Genomic DNA, 14,287 nt, shown 5'->3' with positions numbered 1-14,287 from the left:
ATGTCCACTTCTGGGAAGATTGTGGTATTGTGTTAACACATACCTAAATTCTCCAGACCAGCAAACTGCCAAAACTTCTGCATTTATAAAGACACTCACTCTTTCTAATAATAAATGAATAAGTGCATTTGATTAGCAGCACCTGGCTGCTATGTACCCTTTTGACCCCTATGGAAGTTTTAAGTGGTTACTTTGCTTTTCAATGGACTTTATGGAGTCCTGTAAAAACTCCTTTTTTCAGGATGAAGGTAAAAAGCTAATGGTTTTGCAACAGGAAAAAGTATCCACAAAAGAAGAGCTTAATAAATTTTTCATTTATTTGACATATTTCTTATTACAAAAATCTAGGCATCTTCCACACAGATTTCCAGCTGTATAGTCTGGGTGTTTAGTGAGCCTCACTTCAACATCATTACTGCATCCAACAACATTAGGCCTATTTTCCCCCCTCAAAGCTATGAATGAAATAGCTTGCAAATGTGTTTCTTCAGCTTGTGTTGAGCATGTGATTAGACATCTCATTTAAAACAAATCACTACATACAGTATGTGTCATTGAAGTCTGAGTAAAAAAAGTTAACTTTCCTCAGTGATGTAGAAATTTTTAACATTTCCTTCTTCACTAAAAGGCCAAAAATTAAGTAAACAAACCGTAGTGCAATGTCGAGACCATACAGCTAATACCTGTATGACATTTAGAGATGTCAGCAGAGGCGAGCTGGAAAATTCAGATCTCAGTGAGAAATACTTTTATTGACAAGCAGCACTCTGTTTGCTTTAGAATTAATTTAACAACTATGTAGAACACAAGGGGAAATTACTTTACAAGGATATCCCTGACATTTTATTTTCTTCACACATCGACTTGCTATAGCATTTTGAAAGAAAAATTAAATAAAGTCAGCACTTCAGAATGTTTGGCAGTAATGTTGTCTTTGTTTTCTAGGGTCAGAGAAAAACAGAGTAGTTTCCTCAGTATGAATCTTTGGAGAGGGCAATGATGGTGAAACGAACCTCCTGAGGGTCGCGAGCCATAAAGACTTTGCAAACCTCTATAGCATCCTAGAAAAAGGAAGACAATGATTGAATGTAGGCAAGCTTATGGCAGTATTATTAAGACCATCTCAGTTTTATTTGGTTGTCTCACCTCAAGGAAAGTATCCTCTGAGGTTTTTCCATGGGCAATAGGGAAAGGCTTACGGCCATCTAGGTATTGGAAGAAAAAGTTAATCATGTAGGTTTAAAAAAAATGTGCTTCCAGTCTTCTAGTACTAAATGTTGTAATGATTGTAATGACCATCAACAATGTGACAAATTCTACCAAATATTTTCTATAAGCGCACTTTTGCTTTGCGGCTAACTCACCCAGTTCATATAAGTGCCCTCCAACATTCACAAAAGCTATAAAATGCAGATTCACTTTCTCGTCTAAACTTGGGGCCTACAACAGACAAGAAGCAAATGTTAAAGTGCATTAAGTTCAACACAAAGCATGCAAAAAAAACTTGAGATAACACAGAGTTAAAAATCAAAAAGACACCTCAGTCTGTCCTTCCTGCGCACTGGATTCATGTGTAACACGTATACTCTGGAAGAGAAAACAGGAAAACAGGCTGAATGTTTCCTCTGTTGTATATTTCAGGGTCATTTGAATGATGCACATTTTTGCATTGATCTTGTTATGGTTTCCTTTTTCCTGGTTTGTGAAATAATTTTTTATGACTTTGTACTATTACATTGCAAAAGCGGTAGCAAGCACAAGTATGACAATGCCCTCTTGTGACAAGTTGGTTACACAATTCTTAGTACTGTCCTTCACACGTGATGAAAACTTTGTCACCCTGTTCTTAATAAAGATACTTTTCCAACCTCGTCTTTTTCCAGGAAGGTTGCCCTTTCCTCCGGGGTCATTTTAGATGTTTGTTCAAGAAATTTCTTAAGAGGAGAATCAGGTTCTGAAAGAAAGAAAAACACTTAATAGAACCTAAAAAAACTGACTTAAAGCAAACACAAAATTAGATTTATACTCAGTGACGTCTTTATTAGGTACACCTGTATAATGGAGTGAAATGAGATAATGAGAGAAGTCAACTTCAACATGCCCATAAACTCAACAACCACTCTGATACGCACGGCTGTTCAATTGCTCATTAACACAAATATTTAAGCAGCAACTCAGTGCATTTAACCATGCAGACATGGGGCCTGTGCTTCGTACCGCGCTAAGTGAGTTAGCTGGATTAGATTGTTGACGATTTCGCGTGATCCTGGATCGTTCGGTTCCCCGAAGCCCATCCGGGACTTGCTGTCATAGCAACAGAGCCGTAAGCGTAAACCTGCTGGGGAGCAGGTTTACTTTATGTAAACAGGATTAGATCGCGGCCACGCAGGTATGCCCGCGTCATTCATACGAAAGCAACAGCGATATTCCACCACTGTTTCACCATAAATAAATAACATCACTGTAACCAAAGATAATGCAGCACTTGATCTTTTTATTGATTTCACACAGATACATACAGGTCATTCCCTAAAAAAGGGAAATGTACTATTAACATTCTATTACATGTATGTGATTATTACAGATGTAATTCATATTTCAGAGTAGTAATTGTAAATTACTTCGTGTAATCAAGATGAGAGACCACGGCTATAAAAGCGAAGGTGGATTTGGGAAGTCTGTCGCAGTCATATCCTGTCCGTTTACGCGAGCAACCCATTGCGGAAGGTGCAAGATTGATAAGGAGAGTCCTCAGAATTCAGCGTATATTGCGGGACAGACAGGATCCTTTAGCTCAGCGCGACAGTGTGCTCATAGAGAGATATCGATTTTCCCGTGAGGGTATTATTCACTTAACCAACTTGTTGACGAGGGGGTGCAGGACCACCACCTGTCTTTTTTTTTGCTCTGCCCTTTTCTTGGTTGCTGTTATAAACAAACAAACAGAGTATTCCAGGGTCTCTTTCCAAGAGACGACAAGCAATATAAGTGATCAATATTACCATTCTGTAGAATATTCTTATATTTCACTTTTACTTGTTCCCATGTGGGTCCTGTTGTGGCTCTAATGTGAAAGGGGATATAATATAACATATTATAATATAATATAATGTAATATAATATTGGATAATATGGTGTGATATGATAAATCTACCCTACCGCCTACTGGTGTTGGCCAGAGGGGCCGATGGCGCAATATGGCAGCCTGGCTTCTGTCAGTCTGCCCCAGGGCAGCTGTGGCTACAACCGTAGCTGCCTCCACCAGTGTGTGAATGTGAGAGTGAATGAATAGTGGCATTGTAAAGCGCTTTGGGTGCCTTGAAAAGCGCTATATAAATCCACTCCATTATTATTGTTATTATTGAATTACTTACGAGTTTGATTTGTCAGCAACTTTCTGCCAGCCCTCTCTCCTTGCTTTTGCAGCCTTTGCAGTGTTCCCTTGCGTTTTAATTAAACTCTGAAACTCCTGAAATCCCTCACTCAAGAGTTCTTGCTCTGCTGCCGAAAAATACCGAGCGCGCTCCTTCGACATTTTCGCCGACCAATCAAAGGGTTGCCGATCAATGTTTCTACTATCGATGCGTAGCCCCTGTTGGGCCACCCAGTGATCTCACATTACTTCATCCAGCTATACTAATCGTCAACAACAGGTGTGTTCGGGGAACCGGAATAGCGAGCTCAGAGTTAGCGCGATGATTTGGTCTTGGATGTTTCATTTGATCTTGGATGTAGTAAGCGACGTACGAAGCACAGGGCCATGGTCAGGACAACCTGCTGAAGTTCAAACAACGCATCAGAACAAATGTGACATGGCTGCTGTTGAGGTTTTCACAGACTGCTGATCTATTAGGATTTTCAAAGAAAAACATCTCTAGGGTTTACAGAGATCACATGGTAAGGTCAGAATTTGTTGTAAACAACATAAGAGAATGGATCCATCCAAGCTGGTGATGTAATGGTGTGGGTGATATAACCTTGGCACTCTTTGGGCCCCTTTGTACCAACTATGTATCATTTAAACACCACAGCTACCTGAGTATTGTTGCTAACCATGCCCATCCCTTAATGACTACAATGTGCCCATCTTCTGATTGCTGCTTTCAGCAGGATAACAGACCGTGTCACGAGGCTCAAATCATCAAACATGTCAATGAATTAACTGTACTCAAATGACATCAATGACAGTGACATCACAGTCACCAGGTCTCAATCCGATAGTGAACATTTAGAACAGGAGACTGGTTTAATGGACATACCATTGACAAATGTGCAGCAACTGTTTGATGCCATCACATCAACGTGGATCAAAATAGCTGAGGAATGTTTCCAGCAACTTTTTGAATCTGTGCTATAAAGAATTAAGTCATTTCCAAAGGCAAAATGGATCCAATCTGGCACTAGCAAGATACCTAATAAGTAGCTGCTGAATGGATTTTGACACTGACATACAGGTGTATAAGTTGTTATAGGTTTTGTACCAAGGTCATTTGGTTTATTATTTGGGCACGCTGGATAGTGTTGATGGTGTTTCTAATATTCTGCCGCTCTTATGCATGTAACAGGCACCTAGCAACACCAACTTCACTGATATACACGCATAGGGTCTTGCACATTAGTTCATCAAAAACCAAACAAGATAGATGGCTATAGAAAAAAAAAACTGTCTAAATAAAGCTAAATGATCATTAAAGTAACCTCAATAAAAAATATAATGAAAACTCACCAAATTCCAGATGTGCCTGGTTGTTTGCCACAGCGTGAATTAATCCTATTGTTCCACAAGCGTTTCCAATAGTTTGCTTAATGAAGTAGATGTCTGGAGAAACCTGAGGCTGATCTTTGAGCTTCTCCTCCTCTTCTTGTTTAAATGCCTCATACTAGACAGACATGACAGATGAGAGAAAATCAGTTTAACAGTGTTTCCTAACCAGATGTAAAGTTGACATATGGATAATGAAAATACGTGACTTATAACAGGTACCTTCTCTGTCACTGGAAAGAGGAGTAGCACCGCACACACTGGTCTTGGTACCATGCTGAGAAGCTCCGGATCCAATCCATACACATCCCCAAACTGCCAGGTTGGCTTCATACCCAGACAGCTAACAAACTACACACAAGCGGAGTGCAAATTCATGCAGATCAAAATAAACTTAGACATTTTAAATCTAAAATAAATACAATAGCTGGCTCCTAATTACCATCTGAAAATTAGATTTCTACCTAAAAGGATATGTTTCTGTAACATTCGACTTTTGACAATTCAATGTAATTTAACTGGTATAGAATTAAACATTATGCCATTGTATGTCAGGAATTTAAACTTGAAAACTAAAACTGTTAATAGAATAGCAACATAATAAGAAGCACTTTTTACAGTAACACCGTTTTCAGGAAAGTATTTTTGACACTTTGTGGAGAAAATACAAATTTCCTTCATTATTTATTTCAACCAAACACTCAATTGCTAAATGACACCTTCTGCAGCTAAAACAGTCAATCAGTCTATCAGCAAAAAACTAAAAAAGTGATAAATAAAAAAAAGAGTTGCCTTCATGAAGTGTATAATGTTTAATATTTGGTGAAAAATTATTTAGAAGGATGATGATTCGTGCTTGGAGGATGCAGTTGCGATTCTGTTTGATGTTTGTATTAAACAAGTGTTAAGAACAATTTAAAAATAGTTTTTTGGTTACCCCCCCCCCCCAAACAAACAAACAAACTACAGTATCCTACAATATCAGAGTTCACTCAAAATCTCGACTACAAACCGGTAATCCATTACTATATCATCTGCGTCTATGCGCCCAAAATTTGATTTATTTTCATATTCACGCCCACTTTTGAGTAGTTACACACTTGAACGACATTAATTAATCTGTATCAATAAAACACCATTTAATTTATGCTACATAATACTCTTAGCTGTAGGAACCTGTGCAATAAAGTGTAACGTAATCATCTAGTGTGCGTCCTGCGAATGACATCAAACACACCGCACTATCTGCAGACTGAAACAGCTGGAAAGTTGGATGAAAAGTATGAGGAAAATGACTGAACGTCTTAAAATTAGAAGCAGGGCAAGTTGACAAAACTTTAAATTTATCAGATTTCTTCACTCTTGTTTCCTGTCAGTCTGTTTACATGACATTATTACATCATATTATGTAATATGAACCTTTTAACAATAACATTAGGTGCAACACCGCTGCTGAGTAGGCCTTGCATCTCTCCGAACCGGTTTGGTTATTTGCTTTGACTACTCTATCGTGTTTTACGGAAAATATAAAAAGAAAACACTTACTTTAGTCATGACCTGAAATGAGAAGACACAAATGGAAAACGTTAATGAAAATGTTGTTGGGTTAGCAAAGCGGCGACAACGGCTTTAGCTTTTGTTCTCTCTGATAGCTTCAAGTTAGCTGCCTCTCACATGTTTGAGAATGAATAACTTCGATAAAACAACATGTTCTGAAGGAAACCAGGAAAACATACTTCTGGATTTGACTCAAGAGGCAGCCAACGTGGGGAATCCATTGTGAAGCACAGCTAAGTGATGTTTTCCCGTTAGAGTAGTGCTGAGTCCGATTTACAATCAAATCTGTTTGACAGCTGCGATTCGCTTCCGCGTCTGGAGGGCGCACGTTGTGTGATCCGCGGGGGTGACTTGACTTTATCAATAAACCATAACTACCCAAAGAAAATGCCCAAAAGACTCGATAAGGCATGCGACATATATGGATGCATTAACATGTTTATTATAAATCGTTTAAATATGATTCTGTATACACAAAATGAACATTAAAGTATGGTAATCCCACCATCTTCAGCCTCGGTGGACTATTCCAGGGCTATGGGCGGAGCTTAGATAAAGGCATTTTTGCGCTCAGGGATGGACGATGTTTAAGTATATTCCCCGATATACCATCTAACTGACATAATATGACACTGGTCATTGTTTTTCTTAATGATCTAACCACCATAATAATATTAATAAAAATAATGAACAACAAGAACCACACTCAATTAAATTATTTCATTTTTAAATTATTAATCTAAGTGTTATTTTTACCAGTAGGGGGCGTTGTTGGCCATAAATTCAATCGCTAAAGAAAACGACAACAAAACAGAAAGAACAAAAATATTTTTCTTTATGTGGTTATAGTTAGTCAACAAGGTTTCATAACATACCTTTCAATATTGATTCATAACACTTTGGTGGTATACCTTCATCGTCTTATTTTTTGTGAATTATGCCAAAACTGAAACCATCATGTGAGGAAAACAATTGTTTGTTGGATGTATTTCTAGATTTTTTTTTAAGTAGGTAGTAAGTTTTTATTAATGTATATTATTGTTGTATTATTGTTTTTATTAGTAGTATTTTATTCAGTAATCTTTTGCTAAAGTGTTTAACTGACTGTAATTACATGGTAATGACTGTGTGTTATAAGCTTAGTGGTCTGATGATGTATTTTTGTTTTTCTCTGACCCTATACTTTCTCCTAGTCCCTCATCTGAACTATTTGGCAGGGATTCAAAACAGCTGTTCATCAACCTCGAGAGTGCTGAAGAGGCTTATTGAACTTAAGGGGATCAATAAATCAGAGACCTAGGCAGCAAATCATCAAGACATCATGATTAAACTGGTGAGTGTGTAAGACTTCGGTTTGTTGAAGCTTTCAACCCTTTAGTTTGATTTATTGATATTGTACTAAGAAATACAATACTCTGCAAAAAAGCCTTGAGCCACCACTTACTTTTTCATATTTTGCTTCCAATGAGCCAGACTTTGGTGTAATTTTTAAGTGCTTTTGAGCCATAGTTCTCCAGGCTTTTTTTGGACATGGGCTGCTTTATGAATTATTTTCAGTCCAGTCCTTGTACACTGACCATTTTCAGAGGAGTGATGGTTTGTTAAGCCACTTAAACAGATTCATTTTTTGTTGTTGTACATACACAATGACAATAAAGCACTATTCTATCCACCACCAGATGAACAATATCTGAAAGTCATGTCCTTAATAAATAGGAAAAAAATCCAGAGAAGACTTGACATAGGACCTGGGAGATGCATTTGGCCCTTCAGTTGATCCATCTACTCTTTGCAGATCCCTCATGAGAAATGATCTCAGAGAAAGAGTGGCTGTCAAAAACAATTTATAAGAAAGAGAATCAGAGAGAAAAGACAGAGGGATACCAAACTACACAAGAACGGCACAGAGTGGCAACAGGTCTTATAAGGTGATGAATCCAAATTTGAACTGCTGTGTTCAAATCTTTGTCGTTATGTATGGATGAGGTCAAGAGAGAGGCATCAATACCCACACTGTGAGGTTAAAACATTATAGTTTGGGCCTGCCTTTCATCAACTGGTGATGGGAATATTGTCAAAATCGATGAAATTATGAACACAGAAAAGTACCATCAGATTTTACATTACACTCTGGAAAGCATCTGACTGCCACCAGCTTAATTGTTTTGCATGACCATGATCCTGAATACACTGCCATTGCAGTAAAAGTGTACCTGGATAGAAAAACATACAAATACCACTATCAGTCATAGACTAGCCCCTGTAGCGCCCAGACCTCAACATTATTGAAGCAGTGTAGGTACACCTTGGCAACATGCAAAGCCTAAAGAACTATTCCTACAGACTACTTTAAGAAATGACAAGAAAATGCATGTAACAGAAGTGATTATACCAAATATTGAATTTCAGATGTGGTAGAATTGTGCATAGCTGTTCAAAACTTCAAAGACTTTTCTCATGAGTTCATTGAAATAAGTTCATTTTAACTTTTGTACTCAAATGAATGAATTAATTCTTAATGGATAAACTTCAGTAGAATAGTACTGAAGACAACTGGATATTTATTAGGGTTTTCAGTTAAAAAAATGAGCAAACATGTTTTTAATAGGCTATTGTGCAGGGGGGGAGAGGAGGACAGAAATCTGTCGCAGATATACAACTATATTGACGATAAATCAGAGATTTAACCTAGCAGAGCTTTAAATTAGACCAGCCACTTTGACAGATTTTTTTTTTTTTTTACCACTTATCTAGTTCTCTTGAAATCAGTGATTGAGGACTAGAAATAATATTGATTGGTCATTTCCCCAAATAAAATCCTGACCATTTAGAGTCAATGAGCCACCTCTCCGGCTGACTCTGCAAAAGACTAGAACAATAAATATCTGCTACAGCAGATGGCGCTATGCACCGTTTACAGTGATTTTCTATAAGCTAATAAAACCAAAGAAGAAGACTTTTTTTTTTTTTTTTTTAAGGAAGGAGCATTAATGAACAGAATTGACGTAGAATAGATGGTTAGTTGATCTAAGAAGCCGATTTATTCATAACTACTATTTTTTGTAAATAATACAATAATTACGTTAAACGTTTTCTGAAATTTCCAAGGCAATCTGTTCGGTGGTCAAATTTAGCGAGAAAGTCGCTAATTTGGCTGCGCTAATACCGTGGTCAAACCCAGAGCCTGACAGAGAGGATGCCAGCAGCAGAGGAGTCATATGGTGGGTTCGCATTACTCCACTTCAGTAGAATGTTGTTTAAATGGCAATTAAGAAGAATAGATTAGGCTTTCACCCAGGAAATATGTGCTAATTTAGCCACTGCATAGCATTAACTTAACACCGTTGTAACCACAGAGACTTCCTGTCGCTGTCTTTCCCCCACTTATATTTGACTCCAGCATCTGACTCCTAATGCTTAAAAGCCCTTAACCCCTTTTTAATGAATGCTACTTTAACATACATGCAGAAATACACAAATGTTTACAGCTCAATAATAAAGCCAAAATAAGATGTTTTAAAAGCTAAATGAACCTTGCCCTCTTGTATTAGTTATTACATGTATTATTATTATTTTTTTAATCCTTGTTTACCCACTGTTATTTGACAAATCACTATGCAAGGTTCTTCAGGTAAGGCCTATACTATATACTATCTTATTTACTATATTTATTTCCGGGTTAGATAATTTATATCATCATGCTATTGCAGTTGTGATTGCCTGCTCTTGGGAAAGAAAGAACACAAAAAGCATTAAGAAGACACTCTTGGGAAAAGAAAGAAAACAAAAAGTATTAAGAAGACACAAGTACTATCATTAGACTCCCATGATGCCTGTGACTGCATTAAAAAGAAGTATGGAAAACCTTGTGATAAATAAATTGTTTCACTTCTGTATTCAAGGCGTCAACAAAGTTGTGGACAACATATGCAGGATTTCTCCAGATCTGTTAGCAGATGTGGTGAGTGTATCTGTCCTTGGTTGTGTATGTTACTATACGGGTGGAAAAAAGTGGCAGCTAGGAAAACAGAGTAGACTTAAATAGTATTTACAGTGACAGCTGCAGACAACCCTCCTTCTGCAACTCTCCCAATTTCCGTTCTGGGTCTTTCCCATTACTTGAGCATCACGTACAGCTACTTGTAAATATAAGTCTTTTATTTAAATTGTTTTGGGGCTGTTTCATTAGTTTCACTGCCACAGGCTCAGACTGTATTATGAAACTCCGATAACTTAAACAGTTGTGCAACTTCAAAACACTGCCTTTATAACTCGCTACTGGAGGATGTTATTGTTGACCAAAATAGCGCTCATTTCAGGGCTATTAGCAACCACTGTGCACAAGTACCATAGGATGTGGTGTAGCTGTGGAGGCTATGCTGCAGTTCTGATAGCTAATCTTCAATAATCTCCACAGTGTCAGCACGTACTGACTTATCTTCAAGGGCAGAAGAGAGGAGTAGATTCAGCTGAAATTTCTGATGTGAGTCACCCTTTCTTTAGAATACATTTGACTTATAATAACCTATCCTCCCAAATTCCTCTTTTGAGACCTTTTCTGGGTTTTTTTTTTTTGTTTGTTTTTTTTGTGGGCAGAGATTTCAGAGAGCTGAAGTGAGGCTTGATCATGAAGCTCTGCAGGACATGATCAGATTTCTCTTGCTAACATTCCGGTATTTTCCCCCACATTTCTTTTAAATTTTTTATAAAGTATGTAGTTTCTGAATTTGATAACTGTGCCTTCCATGTTCCATACATTTGTTTCTTACATAGCACACTTAAAAAGGCCAAATTATACATAAAGTAGGATGTTGTCCTACTATAGGCTGTGATAGTAGTGGTTTTTTTTGCTAGGTCAGCTGGAAAGAGCAACATCTCTGGGGATGAACTTGTGTCAAAGCTGGAAGAAGGCTCTACCAAGTGGACCAAAGCTTCCCTTCAGGTCTTGCATAAGTTGTGGAGTGAACATGGTGTGTCAGTCCACACTCAACAAGAGGCCCAGGCCATGCTCAGCATCGGTCAGGTTTGTCCAAGTTTAATGAAATAAAGTATATATATTCTGCCCCCCCTGAACATATAACTTCTCGTTTTCTCCTCTTCTCTTTCAAAACTGATGGAACTTTGTTTTGCCTTAGTTGGTGGACATGCAGTGGAAGCTTGGCATGGCAGTGAGCTCAGACACCTGTCGATCTCTCAACTCCCCATTTGTGTGTCTGCTGCTGAAGATTGTTGAGCCTTCAGGACAAATCTGTCAGAGGTCTTTTGAGATGACCATCCCACAGTTCCAGGTTTTGTATTTTTTTTTTCATGTGAATGTAGTGTTGTTGGTGTTATTTATTCATGATATTTTATCCCTCTCCTACTTCTTCTTTCTGCAGAACTTCTACAAACAGTTCAAGGAGATGGCAGCTGTTATGGAGACTGTATGATTGTTAGCACACCTAAGTGCTTGTTACAGTTATACCAGGTTTATGTGCAACTAACGGAAGAAACTTTGACATAAGTGTTTATTTGCTGGTTGTCTCAAAACACCAACTCTCAGTTTTGTGCTTGTATTTTTCCACAGATTGCGCAACCTCCCACTTGATAATACTTTTAGGATGTCTAGCCTTGGGTTAGCTTAGAGTTATGCATTATATATTTAAAATGCTAAGCCAGCAAAATCTGACTAATATATGTGTTGCCAAATGTGTGTGATGTGATTCAGTCTGTAATAAATTTCAGTTTGCCTGTGAGTGTGTATGTTTACACTAAACTACCCCCCACCCCAGAAATGAAAACAATACAGTGACCTAATCTGTTATATTTTTGTCAGGGGTAGGAGACTGTAGTAGCGCACTATACAGCAAATTACATACTAATATATATTCAAATAATATTACATGTAATATTGATTTGTCTTTTTGTAGAGCATGTGATGTAAAGTGGTCCAACTTTTTAATTGTTGCGGTTGTCTTAGAAGTCCATAACACATTTTTGCCACTAATTTACTTTGACTCTACAGCTCAAAGGGAAATAATGTCTTTAACCAAGGCTTTTAAAAATAGATTCAGTGGTTAATTTTCTCACTAATATTTTACCTGTTTTTGGAAGCCTGCAAAAGACAATAATTTAATACATTTTACAAAAGTAAATTTATGCAAACCATAGCAAATCAAGATCAAATAGATGCTCTTAAAATGAACACATCATTACTGGTTATTAGTTACACCTTTTTAGTACTGGTTAGACCACTGGTTAGACCACCTTTTCCCTTAGGAATGTTGAATCCATTCCTCATGGCATGGATTCAACAAGGTGCTGGAAATATTCCCTAGTGATTTCGGTCCATGTTAGCATCACACAGTTGCTGCAGATTTGCCAGCTGTGTATCCATGAGGCCAACTTCCTGTCCACCACATTCCAAGGGTGCTTTATTAGATTGTGATCTGGTGACTTGTGGAGGCCATTTGAGTGCAGTGAACCCACTGACATGTTCAAGAAACCAGTTTGAGATGGTTTGAACTTAATGACATGTCACGTTATCTTGCTGGAATCAGCCATCAGAAGAGGCATACACTGTTGTCATAAAGGGATGGACATGGTTACAGTACAATACTCGGGTTGGTTAAGGTGCTTAAATGATATTCAGTTGGTAATAAAGGGCCTCAAGTATACAAAAAAATATTACCCACATCATTGCAACACCAACTTGAATCCGTGATACAAAGTAGGATGAATCCATACCTTCATGTTGTTTATCCCAAATTCTGACCCCACCATCTCAATGTAAAAGCAGAAATCCATGTGAATTGTAGGCTCAGTTTCCTGATCTTAGCTGACAAGAGTGGCACCTGGTGTGGTCTTCTGCTCAGAGTTTTTCTTCTACATACCTGGGTTGTAATGAGTTGTTATTTAAGTAACTGTTGCCTTCCTATCAAGCTTGGTCCCCCCCCCCAAATACAACAGCTGCTCATTAGATGTTTTCTCTGTTTCAGATCATTCTCTGTAAACCTTAGAAACAGTTGTGTTGGAAAATCCCTGTATATCAGCAATTTCTGAAAGACCAGTCAGACCAGCCTGTCTGGCACCAACAAGCATGCCACAGTAAAAGTCACTTAAATCCCTGTTTTCCTCCATTCCGACGCTCAGTTTGAAATTCAGCAGGCCATCTTGACCATGTCTACGTGCCTATTTTGTTGCCGTCTGTTTGATTAGATATTTGTATTAACAAGCAGATGAACAGGTGTACCTTGAAAATTGTGAACGTGCATAGCAGCTTCATCTTCCATCCCTCCTAATAATCTCATGACCCATGAGATTCTTCAGGTGACCCTGTGGAGGGAGTTCGACCCCTACTTTGGGAACCACTAGACTAAAATATCTAGCAACTACCAAGCCTGGACCAGCTATTTGCGAGGGGGTTGTTTGGTTGTAGAGCTCCTGGCTACCGCTTCATTGGTGAGTTTATATATGGCTAAGGTACTATTTTGGGGATAGGCGGACTGCTTGGATATTATAGCGTTAAGTTGAGGGGAAGTCTTCCCGTGCATAAAGCACCACATATGATTATGAATGTCGAGTAGTGGTGGGACTGAGATTAACCTACTTGTGAACAGCCGGGACTCACTTTGCTTAGCAAGAAAAAAAATTGCACATGTTATCGAAACATAATATTTTGCAAAGGGCTTGTTTTTACAACCCCTGGTTCAACCTGATGGAGGCGGTTGGCAGGTAGAATTACAACCAACGGGAGCTGGAACCAAGGGCACTTGTGCCACGGGGGGCTGAAAACACATCTCACGGTGCCACGAAGAAAGAACATTTCCAGGTAAAACTTAATGTACTGTGGAGAAAGGCGGAGCCTCGTCCTGTCACGTTTCGCACAGCGGCTCTGCGCTGCCCACTCCTCCAGCACATGGGATGGATGGGCGGTTCGTCACAGGCGCGCAGCCGCTCCGCCTCCGAGGCGTTGTGGAAGGAAGGATC

At 38.5% G+C, this 14,287-nt stretch overlaps 2 protein-coding genes across 3 annotated transcripts; one reads left to right on the top strand and one right to left on the bottom strand.

Annotated features, from left to right (window-relative positions):
* Positions 1-351: 351 nt before the first annotated feature.
* Positions 352-5,107, bottom strand: uchl3 (ubiquitin carboxyl-terminal esterase L3 (ubiquitin thiolesterase)). Its single transcript, XM_085374233.1, has 7 exons — positions 4,985-5,107; positions 4,727-4,880; positions 1,869-1,954; positions 1,540-1,587; positions 1,365-1,440; positions 1,147-1,205; positions 352-1,061 (listed from the first exon to the last, which is right to left on the bottom strand). The coding sequence occupies exons 1-7, from the start codon at positions 5,093-5,095 to the stop codon at positions 972-974; spliced, it is 624 nt and encodes a 207-aa protein (XP_085230359.1). The 5' UTR covers positions 5,096-5,107; the 3' UTR covers positions 352-971.
* A 4,197-nt stretch (positions 5,108-9,304) lies between these two features.
* commd6 (COMM domain containing 6) lies at positions 9,305-12,043 on the top strand. Of its 2 annotated transcripts, XM_085374597.1 has the most exons (8): positions 9,305-9,336; positions 9,428-9,540; positions 10,222-10,280; positions 10,737-10,802; positions 10,916-10,992; positions 11,174-11,342; positions 11,455-11,607; positions 11,698-12,043. In XM_085374597.1, exons 2-8 carry the CDS (start codon positions 9,516-9,518, stop codon positions 11,746-11,748), a joined length of 600 nt encoding a protein of 199 aa, XP_085230723.1. In that variant the 5' UTR covers positions 9,305-9,336; positions 9,428-9,515; the 3' UTR covers positions 11,749-12,043. The 2 variants fall into 2 exon arrangements, with proteins under 2 accessions (XP_085230723.1, XP_085230722.1); XM_085374596.1 differs by having other exon boundaries at positions 9,310-9,540.
* Positions 12,044-14,287: the final 2,244 nt, after the last annotated feature.

This window comes from Diplotaxodon limnothrissa, linkage group LG16, assembly GCF_057381915.1.
Source record: "Diplotaxodon limnothrissa isolate DT_005_m linkage group LG16, D_limnothrissa_male_GT1.1, whole genome shotgun sequence".
In the NCBI taxonomy this organism is placed as follows: Eukaryota; Metazoa; Chordata; class Actinopteri; order Cichliformes; family Cichlidae; genus Diplotaxodon; species Diplotaxodon limnothrissa.
The sequence above is the reverse complement of the archived record's forward strand: the minus strand, read 5'-3'. Positions and strand labels throughout refer to the sequence as shown.